This window comes from Delphinapterus leucas, chromosome 13 (assembly GCF_059928025.1).
Source record: "Delphinapterus leucas isolate spDelLeu-1000000601 "Yukka" chromosome 13, BTC_Dleu_Yukka2, whole genome shotgun sequence".
NCBI classification, from domain to species: Eukaryota; Metazoa; Chordata; class Mammalia; order Artiodactyla; family Monodontidae; genus Delphinapterus; species Delphinapterus leucas.
This window is the reverse complement of record NC_143141.1, coordinates 56,673,820-56,691,342: the sequence shown is the minus strand read 5'-3', so window position 1 is coordinate 56,691,342 and position 17,523 is coordinate 56,673,820. Positions and strand designations below refer to the sequence as shown.

At 48.4% G+C, this 17,523-nt stretch overlaps 1 protein-coding gene across 2 annotated transcripts in view; it reads left to right on the top strand.

The window, feature by feature from the left end:
* The window catches only part of PRKCE (protein kinase C epsilon), a 512,296-nt gene extending 494,998 nt beyond the window's left edge, over positions 1-17,298 (top strand). For both annotated transcript variants that reach the window (XM_089923215.1, XM_022573928.3), the window contains one exon: positions 14,039-17,298. In XM_089923215.1, coding sequence (XP_089779341.1) covers positions 14,039-14,185 — 147 coding nt within the window. In that variant the 3' untranslated portion in view covers positions 14,186-17,298. The remainder of the gene's footprint in view (positions 1-14,038) is intronic.
* The last annotated feature ends 225 nt before the right edge of the window (positions 17,299-17,523 follow it).

The following is a 17,523-nucleotide window of genomic DNA, read 5'->3' as shown; positions in this document are numbered from 1 at the left end:
AGAACATCTCTAGGGCTTCCCTGGTGGCGCAGTGGTTGAGAATCTGCCTGCTAATGCAGGGGACACGGGTTCGAGCCCTGGTCCGGGAGGATCCCACATGCCGCGGAGCAACTAGGCCCGTAAGCCACAACTACTGAGCCTGCACGTCTGGAGCCTGTGCTCCGCACCAAGAGAGGCCGCCATAGTGAGAGGCCCACGCACCACGATGAAGAGTGGCCCCCACTTGCCACAACTAGAGAAAGCCCTCGCACAGAAACGAAGACCCAACACAGCAAAAATTAATTAATGAATTAATAAACTCCTACCCCCAACATCTTCTTAAAAAAAAAAAAAAAAATCTCTATAGCCAAGCAGTTCCCAGGTGCCTCTGCCCCCGGCAGCCCCTGATCTGCTTTCTGTCCCTGGAAAGGAGATTTCTGTTTCCTAGAGTTTCACGTATATGGAGTCATGTTGTATGCACTCTTTTGTGTCTGGCTTCTTTCACTCAGCATCACGTGTTTGAGACTTATATTTTTACCTTTTTATTATGGAAAATTTCAAGCATGTACAAAAGTAGCGAGACAAGTGGAATCCCCATGTGCCCATCACCCAACTGCAAAGACTACTAGCAGGCTCTGCTTAATGTGTTAGGGGAGGGATGTGTTTCTGTTTCGTTCACAGCTGCGTCCTCAGCAAAAACTCCTGGCACGTAGTAGTAATTCATTTATCTGTGTGGAATGAATGAATGGATTCTGTAGATCTACAGTGTTTTTCCAGAGAATGTTTCTCTCTCAGTTCCACCTCAAAATTCTCTTCTCCCCTTTTATGGCCCAAGAGCTATGCCAGTATGTGCCTGGGAATTTGGGGTGATAAGATCCTGCATTAGGAGACCTGAAATTGTTGAATGGTAAGAGAAGGTGGGTGACCTCATCGTGATTTGAGAGGCATCTATTAGCGTGTTTACAGTTCCCGTTTCAAAGCCAGTAGGCAGAGCAACAATAAATCCCAGGCCAAGAGAGCTTGATCTCCATCCAGGACATGTTCATAAATACGGGGCGGGGGATTGGAGTGGGGGATTGTTGAGTGCAGGATCAGGGCTTTTGCCAGGACTGATTGGAAAGTTTCTTCTCTGAGTACCCAAAAGCATCCCCAGAGTAGCCTAACTCAACAGCTGTCAAGAATGACACTGATTTGAAAAGTCGATGATAAATGAAAAAGGGCCCCCCGGTTAGAGGCAGAGCGGGGCTGGCTTTGCCACTGTGTGTCTGCCCACTTTCAGCGGGAGCAGCCACGGGGCCTGCTGCTGCACGTCCCACTGCGTGGGGCCAGCTCGCTGCAGAGCCTGGCACAGGGGCTCAGGCCTTGGGCAGGCCACAGCAGGCAGGGTGCTGTCTCCTCCTAAGGCTTTTTATTCCTGCATATCGACATTGTATTTTCTACACATTTTCAGCTCCAGACATCCCTGCTTGGTGCCCTTTTACCCTACTTCCAGGTCTACCCATCAGTGGGTTGTAAAATCAATTTAGTGGGTCAGGTGCAGAAAACATTTTTCATGAAGACTAGGATAGGGTAGAATTGGGTAGAGTAGAGAAGAAGAGAAAAGGAAAGAAAAGAACAAAGTAATGAGACTAGAACATAGACTGCATCACGTATGGTAAGGGTAAAGTGTAGCAAGCTGCATCTTTTCCTGGGGACGGTGGAATGAGGTGATGTCCACTAGGTCATATATAACATGTATTTCTTACTCTTGGTCATAGTGAAGAATTTCGAAGGGCTGTATTCCCCTTCACCCCTAAGAAATGACCCCAAAGGGCCTAGTGGGGATGGCAGCCTCATGCATTTTGAGGGATGCAGGGCGGAAGGCAGTTGTTTGCTTGTTGGCTGATTGGTTGGTTGGTTGGTTGGTCGGTCGGTTGGTTTATTGGTGGAAGCCAGTGGCTGGCCGCCTGGGCTGGGCTCAGCGCTTCAGCCCTTTTGCCTTGACGCCTCTCAGCGGGAGGCAGGATGGCACACACCGGGGGCCCGGCCCGGGGTCAGAACAGGCTGAATCCAACCCTGGCTCCACCCCGGGCGGCCCCACCTTGGGCCAGCTGCTTGCTAGTCTTTGCAGTGGGAGTTGGGGTAGCTGTGAGGTTAAATGCATCAGGCAGGTCTCCATCCCTGAGCTTTATTATGTTGTCCACACGGAGGGACTGAGCTGTGCCGCTGCTGGAAGTACACGGCAGGCCCCCGAGCAGAGCCTCTAGCCTGTGCGGGAGACAGTTACTGAGTAAGTCACTTTTTAGCCCCAGTTACGAGGAGGGCAAAGAAAGAGAGGCACAGGGCGATCAAGGTATGTGAGGGGGACCAGCCTGGGCTGGGGCTAGTTCCCTAGGAAGGGGCATTTCTTTCCCACATAGCAGTTCCAGACCCTTCTTATTAGCAGCAGGATGGAGGCCTTGTGGCCTCAGGAATGGTTTCCGAGCTCCTTTGCAGCATTTGAGAGGGAAACGGGCATTCCTTTCTTCTCATGTCTTGTCTTGGAGGGGGCGGGCTCCCCTGTGTGAGAAGAGCTCTTGCTCTGGGCCGTGACCTGGGGACTCAGCAGGGTCTACTTAGTCCAGGCCCGGCTGTGAGCTGGGTACTGCGAGTGACAGAAGATGCAGGTGGCCCCGAGACGCTACTTGCCTTGCCAGGGAGCCAATATTCTTGGGGCACTTGGAGACACCTCTAGGCCATTTAAAACTACAAACTGAACGTCGTCAAGGGCCAGTGAGTGCCGTACAGACTATGAGGGTGCGTCCTTAACCACACGGCCCAAAGTGAATCTTGGCTGAAATGTATGCTTTATACTTTTTTACCAAGTTTTAACAGCAAATAGTCACAGCCAAAGGTGTGTCCACGTGTGGACCTGGGCAGGCCTGGGAGGGTTTCAGGAGGCAGGTGTCAGCACCGCCCTTCAGAACTGCCCAGAAATGTCTCCTTCCCTAAAAGGAATGAAGAAATGCTGTGTCTGTGAGGCTAAAGCTACGAGACAAATGGTTCCACCTGGTCTTGAAATAGCCTTAGACAGAGAGCCTGCATCTGGGGGACTTTTCCCAACCATTTTCACAGGGACCCTTCAGCCTTCCCATGGAGCACCACACAGGCCCAAGGCAACGCCCCATGCGGGGGGCCTCCATGCTACGAGGGACTTGAGCAAAAGGGGACATTTCTGCTCCTGAGACTGCTTCTCAGGGCTTTCTGCTCTCTGTGGATTCCTCAGAGTTATTGTTCCACAGAGAATTTCAGGCCTTGTTTGAGGGGAAACTTTGAAATCTGTGATTCCTAACTTAGCAGTGAAGTTGCCACCCCTTCCAGAATCTGCTGCAGTGAACTCTCTCCAGGAAAACCCAAAAGTGCCCATACACACAACACACTGGATTGTATTTCACGAGGTTCCCGGAAGCCCTGAAGTCCCTCGTCTAGTACAGGGGTTGGCAAACTCTGACCCACTGGCCAAGTCCAACCCACTGCCTCTTTTTGTGCAGCCCTCAGACTAAGAATGGGCTTTACGTTTTTCTTCAGTGGTTGAGGAAGAATGGTGACACTTGACCATTATAAGAAGTTCGAATATCTGTGTCCATAAATAAAGTGTTACTGGGACGCAGCCACTCGCAGTCACTGACACTTTGTCTAGGGCTGCTTCGTGCCACACAGCAGAGGGGAGTGGTTGTGACAGAGACCCCATGGCGCACCAAGCCTAAGATATTTACTAGCTGGCCTTTCACAGAAAACGTGCCATCCATCCTCTAAGCGTGGGAACCCAGGTCAGGAAGTCTTGTTTGAAATATTTTAGTTTTACTTAAAATGATTGAGCCATGGAATACACAGGTAGAAGCAGCTTTGAAAATCACCTCAACAAGCTCCCCACTTTATCAGGGACCACATTCCCTGCTTCTGTGGGAGCAGGGGATACAGGGAGTTGTATCTTGGGTTCCCCTTTCAGGCTTCTGTAGGTTTCTAAGCTGGCCCTGCCTTCCAAACGAACCTTCAGGTAGAAGCCCCAAAATTTTGTTTAAAAAGCACCATAACGGATGTTCCAAGTTTGGTAACAGCTTCTTTATAAAAGGGATACCTGCCCTCCCCTGTAAAGGAGATCCCAGAGGGCTGAGTCTACAGACTCCTATAAACCACTGACTTACAGACAAATTGTAGTTGGCTGAACTCCTTTGATCCCTGAAGTATTTCTAGGTATGAGGGAGGAGGTTAGTGGTAGCTAATAGGAGTTTCCAAAGCGACTCTTCAAATGGAATTTGTAAAACTGTGGATTTTTTAATAATCTGGGAAACAATTACGAGGGAAAAGGAGAGACGGGGAATAGTTGAATTCCATCAAGCAGTGGATTTGACAGAATTCAGCTGTAGGTGGTTGTTCAGAATGCCTCTTGGCCTGAGGGACTTAGTCCATTACAAAAATACATTTACGGGCTTCCCTGGTGGCGCAGTGGTTGAGAGTCCACCTACCGATGCAGGGGACACGGGTTCGTGCCCCGGTCCGGGAAGGTCCCACGTGCTGCGGAGCGGCTGGGCCCGTGAGCCATGGCCGCTGAGCTTGCGCGTCCGGAGCCTGTGCTCCGCAACGGGAGAGGCTACAACAGTGAGAGGCCCGCGTACCGCAAAAAAAAAAATATATATATATATATATATACATTTACATATGCAGACTGCCTCAGGAGTGAAGTGGCTTTCCCTCAGACATGGTTTAGATGAGGTGGTGGACCAGATTATGGGGGAGGGGGCATTCGACCTGAGGCTTGGGTGGCTCCCCATCTCTGTATGCTAGTAGCAGAGGCCCAGCCTGCTGCCATGATTCTCTCCTGTGGACCAGGGAATGGCCAGGAACCAAGTGGCTTCCCATTTTTCCATGTCATGAAGCTAATCATTTGTGCCTAAAAAGCAAATGGGTCTTGATTGTCTTTTTCCCTAAAAGGTGGAAACAGCTTTACTAAATAGAGGTCACAAATTGGAGGACCGTGCAAGCCATCCAACCAGGCTGCTCTATTTTTAATTGAATTAGTTGGCAAAAATTAGGAGATCTAACATGAAAATGTGTCTGGGGTATCTGTTGGGAATTCAGGAGACCTAGGAACCCTGGGTCTGTGTCCCTGAAGGAACACGTCAGCTGCTGAGACGTGCGCTGCCCACTGTGCCCCCAGCTCCACAGCTCCCTGTGGACACAGACACCCCCCGGCTCATTGCAGAGAAAAGAAGAAATGATGTCATAGCCAGCACCGCTAAAAGTAAAATCCGTCTTCTTTCTCCCTTTTTGTTTTTCTTATCTTGCTTTATTCCAGAAAGTTTAAAGACAGCCCACTAGGATATACAAAGAACATACTGTAAATGTAGTGGCAGTGAAAATGAGGAAAGACAAACAAGGTTAGGAAGGCAGTAAAAGGATCAGGAATGTCCTTTTGGGTGGGTCACAATCCTGGCTCTTAGCTTTTGAGAGAAGGCTGGTTAGCCCTAGTATTTGGAGTGCACAGGAGAGGAAAGCACACAGGTCACCCCGGTGATACACTGATTATTCTGTGAACTGAGATCAGGGATCATCCCAAAGACAATGCTCTTTGTTCTAACCATACTGTTGTGATCAATATTGACAAAGAAGCAATACTAATAATTTACATTTGCTCTCTGCTGTGTAATGTTCTCATCACGTAAATGTATTATTTCACTTACTCCTTATAACAAGTATATGGGGAGGACTACTAATATCCCCATTTCACAGATGAGGAAACTGAGGCACAAGAGAGAATTCATGATTTGCCCACGGCCACTAGGCTACGCTGCCTCTCAGAGGGCGACATCTAAAAAAACCAGTGTGGTTTGCCAGTGAGCTCTTGGGTATCCTGATCTTATAAAGACCGATATAAAATAACTGAGGAATGGCATGAAATTCAGAAGGAATACCAGTGTATTGTGTGACCCTGAGGGGAAACTGAATCCGGAACAAATAGGCCTTCAGACTACAAAAAGTCGCTTTGAAACTGCTAAGGAAAAGAAGGAAGGAAGAGATCCACTGCTCCTTTACACAGAGGGACTCAGCAAGGCTGCACATCAGAATCACTCACGGAGCTATAAAAAAAAAAAATGCAGGGCTTCCCTGGTGGCGCAGTGGTTGAGAGTCCGCCTGCCGATGCAGGGGACGTGGGTTCGTGCCCCGGTCCGGGAGGATCCCACGTGCTGCGGAGCGGCTGGGCCCATGAGCCATGGCCGCTGAGCCTGCACGTCCGGAGCCTGTGCTCCGCAACGGGAGGGGCCACAACAGTGAGAGGCCCGCGTACCGCAAAAAAAAAAAAAAAATACAGATGTCTGGGCCCCACCCCCTGGACATTCCAGTTCACGAGGTGTGTGTTGAGGCCCAGGTGTCCATATAGATGCATGTTTGTTTCTGATGCACCGGCAGGATAGAGAACCACTGACTGAAAACAATGACAAATAGCAAGGCTGTTATTTTGCCTCTAACTTTTCCCCAGAGAGAAATACCTTCAAGGATTAGGGCAAAAACCACTCTTGGGTGAACTGAAACCCAAGAGAAGCGAACTAATGAATTATATCTAATGAAGTCACCTGGGAGCTATACCTCACCCAGGCCAGATCCTGGAGCAGTTACACTGAGTCTCTGGGGCGGGTGTAGCATCACGCTCATTTAAAGTTCCATGGTGGTTCTGTTGTACAGCCGAGTTTGAAAGCCACTGTGCCAGGCCCAGGTGAGTTATCTCTCAGGTTAGTGAAGAATCAGCCGTGCCCACTATTTGGTTATTTGGATTTGATGGAATAGAGCAGTGGTACCAAATGGTGGGACATGGGCAAACAGTCTCCCAGTATTCAGAAAGAGGGAAAGTGAGGTTTGGGATACTCTGAGATGGATGTGATTAAAGCAAGTTTCTAGAAGGTTTTTTGAGAAGATCGTTTGTGGACACTTAGGGGAAAATGGTAATTGCTTGGAGCCAATAAACTTCACCTCTAGACTAATAGATGAGAGAAATGCTGCAGGCATTGTGTATCTTTATTCCAGCAAAACAATTGAAAGTCTTGGGTGGCATCCTCCTGAACAAGATGGAAAAAGTGACCATGGCTGGTTGATTCACAGTGGATTTAACACCCATACCCCCAAAGTGTGCTGGTGCGACTGGGTAGGTCAGCTTTGTGAGAGAGCTCTTTGCAGAGGGCAGGTCAGACGGCTCTGAGCCTGAACTTCCCTTATATAGTATTTTTATATGCATCTTGTTAAAGAGATGGGAGGCATGCCAATCAAATTTTAGGATGACAAAAATCTGAAGGATATGGCAGAAAAGATGGATGACAGAATTAAAATGGCATTCATATAGTACTTTAGAGTTTACATGAGGTTTACTTATATGCTCTCGTGCAGTCCTCAGCAAGCTAGGTAGATTTATTATCCCCACTTTCTTGGTAAATAAACTGAGATTCAGAGAGGTAAATTACAGAATCATTATTTATGGTAATCTTAACAACCTAGAAATAAGTACCACCATAAGAAGAAATCAAGGTTAAGTGTCAGAAGTTACATCTGGATGCAAAAAATCCATTTCAGAAGTTGGGGGTTTGTATTAGTTTCCTAGGACTACCATAGAGTTCCACACGCCGGGTGGCCTACAACAACAGAGATGTATTGTCTCACAGTTCTGGATGCGAAAGTCTTTGATCAGGGCACCTGCAGAGCCGCGCTCCCCCTGAAACCTGTAGGGGAGGAATCCTTCCTTGCCTCTTTCAGCTTCTGGTGGCACCAGATGTTCCTTGGCTTGTGCTCTGCTCTTCGTGTGGGTTCTCCCTGTGTCTCTTCATCCGGTCCTCCCGCTGTGTGTGTCTGCCTCTGTGTCCAAATTTCCCCTTCTTATAAGGTCACCAGTCATACTGGATAGGCCCCACCTTACATCTGCAAAGACCTTATTTCCAAATAAGGCTGAGGTGCTGGTGGTTAGGATTCCAACATAGCTTTTGGGGGAGACACAGTTCAATACATAACAAGGTTAAATTGGATTGATAAAACTGTAAGAGCGTCACTGTTTTATCACAGTTACCTCAGAGATGATAAAACAGTGACACCGTCTTAGACATTGATTTAATTTGAGAGTTTCCACCGAGTAGAGGGTCATGCCACTTCCCTTGGCATATTGCTCAGACCACGGAGTCAGGGATCGAGCCATCAGTTCTGGCCACCACATTCTAAGAAGGAAATGGATTAAAACATGGTAGGGCACCACCATGGCAAGAGAGGTGCTGCGAAAGCTTCCACTGGCAGCCTAGACAAACCCTCGATGTGTCTCGCTCTGTTTTCTATATAAGGAAAATCCAGAAGTATGATCAATTCTTGGTTAACAAAATTGAAGAGGGGGGAAAGGGATAGAAGGACATGTTGAGAGAAATTTCTAGGCCAATGATAGTTGACTTGACTGGAATTTCTGTTCCGACCCTCGTTTTTGTCAGGCAAAACAACTGTGCAGTTATATGTTTCTCTTTTCATTTAACTTCATGGGTGCGCATGTGTGTATAAGCATACGCACATGTACTTTGTCAATATATGGGTATAATGAATATATGTGTATATGTAAAGACCCAGTTAACTGATGTTAAGCAAGCATTCTCATTGTTTAAATTCTCCCTTTTTCTTTGAAGATATTTAAAAGAAGAAAGAGCTTAGATAAGAATATTGACATTTCAGAGCTAAGAGGAATCTTGAGTTTGACTGTTGCGCGAATAAAAGGATTTTGAGCAAATGAATATTAAGGGATTGCTGTGTGCCCTGCTTTGCAGTAGGTACCTTGAGGGACACGAGAGGAAAATGTGACACACATAAAAACATGACAAGGAGGGAAGTGCCGTGGGGGACTGCAGGAGGGAGGCTGGAGTCAGGGAGACTCAAGAGGGAGGTGGAACCTGAAAGCTGGATTTTTGGAGACCACGTGGAGACAGCATGTCTCCCCAGAAAGTTACGGTCACACACATGGGTCCGGGGACCCTGGCTTGTGGTCAGTCTACTGCCTATGCCTTTGCTGTCACGCCAAGCACAGATGAAGAGGTGGTGTGGGACCAGCACGGTGACTACAGGCCTGTGCTCCGGCCTGTAAGACCAGGGAGTTTTCTCGGTGCTTTAGAACAAAGTCATCTGTTGATCTCGTAATCAGATAAAGACAGAAGCACAAATTCGCTGGCTCCTCTGAAAGCTTGTATTTATGACTTCAGTTCAGTGAGGGCTATGAAAGAATTGCGCCAGCCAGACAGGAAGCGAGCATACAGGCAGCCTGCCCATGTCCGCACTGGGGTCCAGACACTGCCACAGTCGGCTGAGCCTCCAGCCCTCAGTGGCCTCAGGGCGATTTAAAAGGCAGGTCCCCTACCTTTGCCTCTCAAATGCAGTTTCTCAGAGGCATCTGGAGTGACGTGTGACTCTGTTTCCGTAGTTCTACCTCACTCCCCTGCTGCAGGTGCCAGAAGTGTGCCCTCCCCCCAGGGTCAGCCCCAGACCTCAAATCCAAGACCTTACTCCTCAATGAAGCCAAAGGGAAGAGAAATGTTGTTCTCCCCTGACACCAACTGCAAATACCCACCAAGTCCGTAAACTTCTCTTAGCCCATCTGTCTTGGTAGAATTTGCCCAAACCCTGGTTCATCCTCTTTCTTTCTCAGACCAGCAGTCAAGGAACCCTAGTGGCCCAGGCTGACCACTGCAGGGAGAGGAAACCCCATTAACCAGCCCTAAGCCTGCCTGTCTCTCAGGACACTGTGGGGCAGCCATGGGCTGGGGTGCCCTGCTCCAGGCTCTTTGTGAGTCAGACCTCAACCTTCTCCAAACAAAAACACCCTCTGGCACAAGAGTGCCACAAGTTCTGAACCCAGATCACTTCAGTGGCTCTAGATAAAGCAGCAGCAAGAGACGTGCATTCGATTATTTTTTTCCTCTGATATTTCTTGGGCGCTCTCTATGTGCCAGGCAGTACGCCATCCCGGGGATGGAATGGCGAGTTCAACCCAGTCCCTGCCCCCAGGAGCGCACAGATTAGTTGCAAAAGGAGGCGGACACCCAGGGTGGTAAGTGCCGTGAAGAGAGTTAGGAGAGGTGATAGAACCCCCATAAGAGGCCTGGAGGGACAGAGAAGGCTTCCTGAAAGCAGGGCATCTGAGCCAAGATGGGAAAGGTGAGCAGAAGTCAGCTCGGTGATGAAGACGGGGCAGGAGGCAAGGAGGGGAGAGGGTGCTCCGGGCCGAGGACTAGCTGAACAAAGACTCGGTTGCAGGAGCAAAGCCAATGAGTCCAGAGGACTTCGTGGTTCCCCCGGGCCCAGGAGATGAAGCTGGGCAAGTGGACAGGCACGAGATCCCAGAGGGCCTTAGAAGTGGGTAAGAAACTGGGGCTTTTTCCGAGGGCAGTAAGCCACCGTTGGAAGAATCTCAGTGGCTGGAGGAAGCACGGGATGTTCAGGCAGGCCCTGGCTCAGCACTAGTTCAGGATTTGAAAGCATCCAGAGAACTGTGGGCTCAGGCCCTGCCCTCACGAAACTCACAGCACCCGTGGGCAGATCACATGGGCTGTGCTGGGGAACACAGCCAAGAAGAGAGTGAGGCATGCCCACGGCACACGGTGCTAAGACTCGGAGGCAGGGCAGGATCCCACATTTATTGGGTACCCATTGTGTGTTGTGGTCCGCACGGAGGCACCTCACATCTGGCATCTCATTTAGTCCTCAAGGCAATCTGTAGGGTACCTGTGACCACCCCCATTTTACAGATGAAAAGACCAAGGCTCAAAGAGGTGACCTTCACAGTGTCATCTAACCAGGATGGGAGGTCAGCCAGTGCTCTTTCTCCTCCTGCATTCAGCCTTCCTTCCGTGTGGGTCAGAGGATGTGGGAAGGACTTAATGGAGGAGATGAGGTGCGAAGAGTTAGAAGGCTCTTCCACTGTCCCAGTGTCACCTCTCAGGCTGTGCGGTGGGGGCCGAGAGTCAGGCATTTAGATATTAGGAGAGGCACATGGGGTGACTAAAGATCCAGTTAAACAGGGAGTGTCTCTAGGAGTTTACCCATCAGAACCTTGGAGTGGAGCCTCGTGCCAACTCTGTAAGGGAGACAGCAGCTTTCCAAAGAGTAAAACCAGTGAGTATAGGATAAAATCCCCAGTCCTCTCTAAATTTGAGGATGCTATACTGCTTCCAACGGTAATAACAGGGGATGGGGTTTCTCAGAAGTACTTGCTTTGGAAAACTCCCTAAGCCTCTAAGGTTAATTAATAGTCAGGAATTGTTAGTTATTTGAATTGGGAATGAGTGACTGACATGCACCTAAGCTGTCTCCAAGGGAACTAGGGCCTGGGCCGGGTTGCGTAAGGGGTGCGTGAGCCAAGTGTGTTCTTCTGTAGAGCTCTTGAAGAATGGCACACTCGCTCCAATGCCACAGATGATCCTGGGGCCACTGGAAAGCCCAGAGCTGAGCTAGATTGCTACCCAAGCCAGCCCGCCATGGAGCTAGAGGCCCTCTGGGAATGACGTCCCTAGCTGTATTGACTAAGCCCGATTCCCTGGTAAGCAGTCAGCAAGTTGGGACATTCAGACATCCTGTGGAATCTAGCTCCGTCACTATGCTCATTTGACCTCAGGAGAGGAAACCAGTTTCCATGACTAATGGACACAAATGATTGAAAGGTGAAGCACAAGTAGTTAAACAGGGGAGCCGATGCCAGAGTGTTTACAGGTTTCCTGAGGTTCTCTATACACTGGATCCCCTCCCCCATTAGTGACCAGTGAGAGGGAGCCAGGAAGGAGGTGGTCCTGCCCCTGAAAGTACCTGGGCATAGCCCACCATTGGTGGTGTTACCAATTGAGTTTCCCTCCTGCCCTATTCCTTGCCAATCTTCTTCACCAACTCCCATCCCTGGTCCCCCTCTCCTCCTGCCCCCACTGAGGATGCCCCTTGGTCGCCTTCTGGGATGATACCCAGTGCTTCCCAAGCCTTAAAGTCTTGCTGCCACCTTTTCCCCATCCTGCTGCTCCCCCAGCACCACGGGCCCATACTCTATAACCCCTCTCCAATCAAAGTGAACCCATCCCTCCTTCGATAGGGATCTTCAGAAGAGGCGTCACCACACCCTTTCCCCAGGCACCTGCCCTCCCTCGTCCCTCATGCGTCACTTGGGTTTGGGCTCTGTGGTTCTCCTCTGGAGTTCCTCTCCATGAGGGCCCCCCTTTTCCTCATGCTCTGTACACACTGGAGATGGAGAACGCGTCATCCTCTTGCCTGGGACCAGCCCTCCTGTAGAAAAGACTAAGCCAGTCCTCAGTTTTCCCATCTCAAGGGGCGACACACACATCCTGCTGCGGCAAGTCCTGTTTCCATCCCTTGGGCTTTTCTGTGTCCCCCTTTTGTCTCCCCTCCAAGGTCTCTGAGACCTACTGAACTATGCAGCTCAAGGCCAGAGAGAAGACGCCAAGCAGGACTGATGGGTGCTGAAAGATGGGAGAGACTAGCTCATCTCCGCTCTGTGCTGTCCATCTGATTCAGATCTCAATCTGGGGAAATTTGAAAACAGACTCCCTTGCCAAGCTCACCTCACCATGTCACCACTCTCCCTAGCCCACAGACCTCTCCCACCATGCTGGCTTACCAGCAAGTCGTTCTGGCTGTGCTTCAGCCTAGTGGTTTGACCTAAATGTCTCCTGTTTGAATTTGACTCTTGCCGTGTCTTCCCACGTCTCCAGTACCCAGCTTTCCAGACGTTCTACACCACGGGAGGCATCGTGCTGAGAGCTGGATTTGAGTCTGGCTCTGCTCTGAACTCATTGGGTGACTCTGGGCAAGTCACCAAACCTTTGTGAGCCACGGTTTCCACATCTGTAAAATCAGGATAATGACACCTGCCTGTTCCAAGGATCAGTGAGCAAATAAACGTGAAGATGCTGTAAACTGTAAAGCAGCACTTCCCAAACGATGTTCTGCAGAACTTTGCTCCCATCTTCTTTACCATCTTCCTCTCTGCCAAGGTGCCTTCCTCCCGTCTCTACCAACATGATTGTAACTCATGCTTCAAGTCTCAGCCGGGCCCTGACTACTCCATGAAAGTTTTTCTAATGATTGCCGTGTGTTCTAGACAGGAATACTGATTCCCGATTCAGCAGTGAACCCCCAAAGGCAGAGAGCATTATTCATACTTGCTGATTTTCTCCAAAACCCAGGATTTGTTTGATTGATGCCCTCCACCCTCCACAGACCATAAGCCCAGTTTTGGTAACTTGAACCTCCAGCTGGGTGTGGGTCTTTCTGAGCTGGGAAGTCAGTGGTGGGCTTGCCGATGTATTCACTCATTCAGTAGGTGCTTAGTGCAGGGGACTGCTGGGGACCCAAGGCTGAGTCAGACAAGGCTTCTGCCTTTAAGGAGCTCATGGTCAGGACAAAAGCATTAACAATTCACTGCAAGTCAGTGTCTTGAGTATAATAATAGAAATAATGGGGGAACACAAAATAGCAGGTGAGGATCAAGGGAGGCTTCCCAGAAGACGGTCCCACCCCCCATCCCATGCATCCTCCTACTTATAGAGAAGATGACATCTGGAGCAGACATGGCAAGGTAATGGGGGGTTTACCTTTATGGAAGAAAGACCACTGGAGACCTTGTGGGAGGGAGATTCAAGTTCACTTCCTGGATCACAGGAAGGGAGGTCTCAGTGGAGCCAGAGGGTTAGGGCAGGTGCTGGAAGGGGGAGTGTCCGCAACACACACACAGACATGCACACACACACTCCACCCCACACACACAGTCTATGGGAATCCCACTTCCCTGCTTTTCCATCATACCTCTCACCCCGTCTTCCTTCTCACCTGGACTCATTCTTCCTCTCCAAGTCCTCCATCACCTCCCGGTCCTGGGGCCATTCATCGTTACCTCATTGGAACAGCTCGATGTCTGCTCTCAGTAGCTAGAGGTCTGCTTTGGCGAGAGGCTGGTCAGCGTGATGCCCACTCCCTGCGGGGGGCCCTGGGGAGGAAGGTCAGCCTGGAGTCAGTGCTTTCTCTTATCTTCCCACAGAAAACCAAAAGAGACGTCAATAATTTTGACCAAGACTTTACCCGGGAAGAGCCGGTACTCACGCTCGTGGACGAAGCGATTGTGAAGCAGATCAACCAGGAGGAATTCAAAGGCTTCTCCTACTTTGGTGAAGACCTGATGCCCTGAGAAGCCGCTCCAGGTGGAGTTCGGTGATGCTGCAAGCAGGGGCGCTGGGAAGATTCCTATTTTCCCGTAGGACGGTCTTGAACTACTTCTCCTCCCCGGAGCCCCAGTCCCTTGTCCACCCTCTATTTATTGCATTCCCTCCCCCCAGGCCAGCTCCTCCCTCTTCCCACCTGGTGACCAGAAGGCACTCTTGGTTCCTGTCTCACCAGTAATGCAGAATCGTGTGGCGTCAGCAGTTCACTGGACCCAGTGCCGAGTCTGGTCTATTGGCAAGCCTGGCTTCACTCCACGGGGGCTTCTGGCAGGGAAGCGACTTCAGGCCTTTTACTGAAAAGAAAAGGAAAAATAAAACAACAAAAAAAGCTAACGAGACTCTGGCTCTGCTCATGGACGCAGAGTCCTGACAACTCTTGCTTCTCATCCCTCCAGTCCCCCCGCCTGCCACCATCTGCCATTCTATCCAGTAGAAGAGACTGGTGCTTCTTCAGCCCAAAGATGGGCGCCCTCAAGGCATGCCCAGGAAGGAGAGAGGCTGGGAGATGCCCGGGTTGGCTCCCTGTGTTGGTTTTCTCTGGAATGGCTAATTCTCGCTTGCTTTGGTTTTAGCTTCGGGGCATGCCAAAGTTGTGTAAGCATGTGTCTCGTGGAAGAAATCGCTCTCCATAGAAAAAGAAATTTGATTTTGAACTCGATTAACATTTGAAAAATAGATGATCAAATTTGCTTTCTAATTGGCCAAAAGATATAAATTCCAGTGTTAATACAGGTATATGTTAAAGGGCTAATAAATCATCGTCCAAGGTTTATGCTCTTAATGCTTTCGTGGCACGTGAGGCTCTGTGAATTGAGAGAAAAGGAAACTAGTAGTGCTCTTCGTTATTCAAGTTCTGCCTGAACTCCAAGGCCACCGCAGAGATGGCCGAGGCCCTGGGGTTCTAGCAAAACTCGCCTCCCAAATTCTCCTTCCAGTTTCGTCCTAAGTCCCCAGCATCAAGTCTATTTATTTTCTGCAGCAGTGTGCAATTTTTGCGCACTTCTCCCAGATGGTAGTACTACTGTGTTGTGGTTTTTAAACATTAAACGTGTAAAGTTAAATATGAAATATCTGATTTTGGAACATGCAGAATGAGGCTAAACATGGGTTGTGCGGAGGGTATCAGGAGACTGAAGAGCGACTTATTTGAAAACTGACAGGGTGGCAAGGTGCGCTCGGAGTTTTGTTTCTGTGTGACATGGAATGGCGACTCATGTGGACACTATTTAATGGATGTGACATTACCTCCTGTAGATATGCTAACAGTGTTACATTCTTTGATTTCCAAGGGTTCTCTGTGGCTTTGTGTACATGTTTCCTGGAGGTCGTTTGATTATCTATTTTACTGAACCGATTTAGCAGGGAATGGAATCCATTCCAACTGTTGCACGTGGATTTCCCAGCTGCCCCTAAATATATATAGTTGTGAGTGGCAAAGTGGCACTAATGAAGCTTTTTGCCTTTTGTACATTTGAGACTTTTGTATATAGTGTTTGCTGCAAGGCCTGTGGAATTAATTCATTGAATTTAGAGGTATCAACTGCTGCATGTTCAGGCATATTATAAAACTTTAGTCTATGAAAGAATAATTATAATAATGTCCAGGTGCAATAGTCTCTGAGTGTATTGGTTCAAGTTACCGAGAGATAAGGTGTGTTTCCTTCTTTCTTTTTTTTTTCTCGGGGGGGGGGTGAGGGGTGTTCTTTGTATTGTTTATTTCATTTTGGTTTATTTTAAAAGATGTAAGCTCACATAGAGTTCTCCTGCGCTCTGTTATGCCTTGATAGAGATGGGAAAGAGAAAGGAATGTTCTGGATGGTGGTTTCAAAGTTTGGTCAGTGACTAGCTGCGGCCCATGAGCTGGTGTCCATATGTGTATCTGGCTGGTCACGTAGCCTTGGTTACTAGTGATGCCATTCAGTTCTCTTTTGTTCTGATTTTTTTAAAAACTCAGGTGTAATTATTAACTGTTCTTATGATAATTTCAAATATTATGCTGTATCAATTTGTGTGTTTGGCATACCAGTGAAGAGATGAAGAACAGTAGGTTAATTGATCTTCGGTAACTTGACGTACTGGGGAGAGACTGTCTTCTGGAGTTGAGGACAAGCACAGAAACATCTTCATGGTGGCATCATCTCATTCTTTAGGAAGACATGACAATACTGCCCATCTTACTCATGCATCACCACTGCTCTCTGTTTTCTCCTCTGCTTCCTTCACCCTGATGGACTTTGAAACACCAAGCAAACTCTAACTATAATGCAAACTGGCCTTGTCCAAGGTATTCCCACGTCAGCAGGGGTTGGGCCTTCCTAAAGGACAACTGGCATTTTTGTTGGGAAGTCAAATAATAATACATTCCACCAGGCAGCTCCAGGCAGCCACTCAGCGGGTTGCCTGGCCCAGAGATGCCCCCTTCCAGCCCCCAAAGCTGGGCTGGCTGGGATGTCTCCTGTTTGGGGCTGGAGCTCATCAAGTTCTCACACAGGCAGATTCAAATCCCATGTAGTCTATAGAATAAGGCTTGTGTGTTCCGTGAGTAGTCATTGTTTCATTTTAGCTTTCACAAGAGTTTGGAAGCAGACACACTGTTTCATTTCTGCCAGTTCTTTCTAATCTTTCCAGGTCGCTCACTCACTTTTTTTTTTTTTTTTTTTTAAGAAAAAAAGGGGGACGGGAGTGCAAAAAAATGCCAAAAAAATATATGAAGGATAGCCGTTCTCTCATAATGGACTTTGTGAAGTGCAAACATTTTATTTTTCCTCCAAAGGTGAAAAAACAATGCATTCTTGCTTTAAAAAAAAAAAAAGAAGAAGAAGGCTAAAAAATTACCTCTTTTTAAATTATGTGCAAAATAATTCTGGCTAAATATAAAATGTATTCAATTTTAGGGATTTTTTTTTGTATTGTGATGCTTTATTTGTACATTTTTTCCCTTTCTGGACGTAATTTTAATCTCTTGCCATTCATTAGTGTTATTTCATTGTAAACATTATTGTGCCAAATGTACTGTATTCAAAAGGATGTGAACGTGTATTGTTTCAGAACCTAATAAATACAATGACGTTAAATCTCACTTCTCAGTCCTGATGAACATTTTTATCTCCTTGGTGAGTGTCAAGGTGGCACTAATGAAGCTTACTGCCTTTTAGACATTAGGGATTCCAACTTCCCAAACCTAGATGTGGTTTCAGCTTTTCTCTTACCCTTTGAAGATGCACAAAGGATGCAAATGACCATATTGGCAATGCCCAACGCCCACCCCTGCCTGGCCTCTGTTTCGGGGACTGCCAGCCAGAGG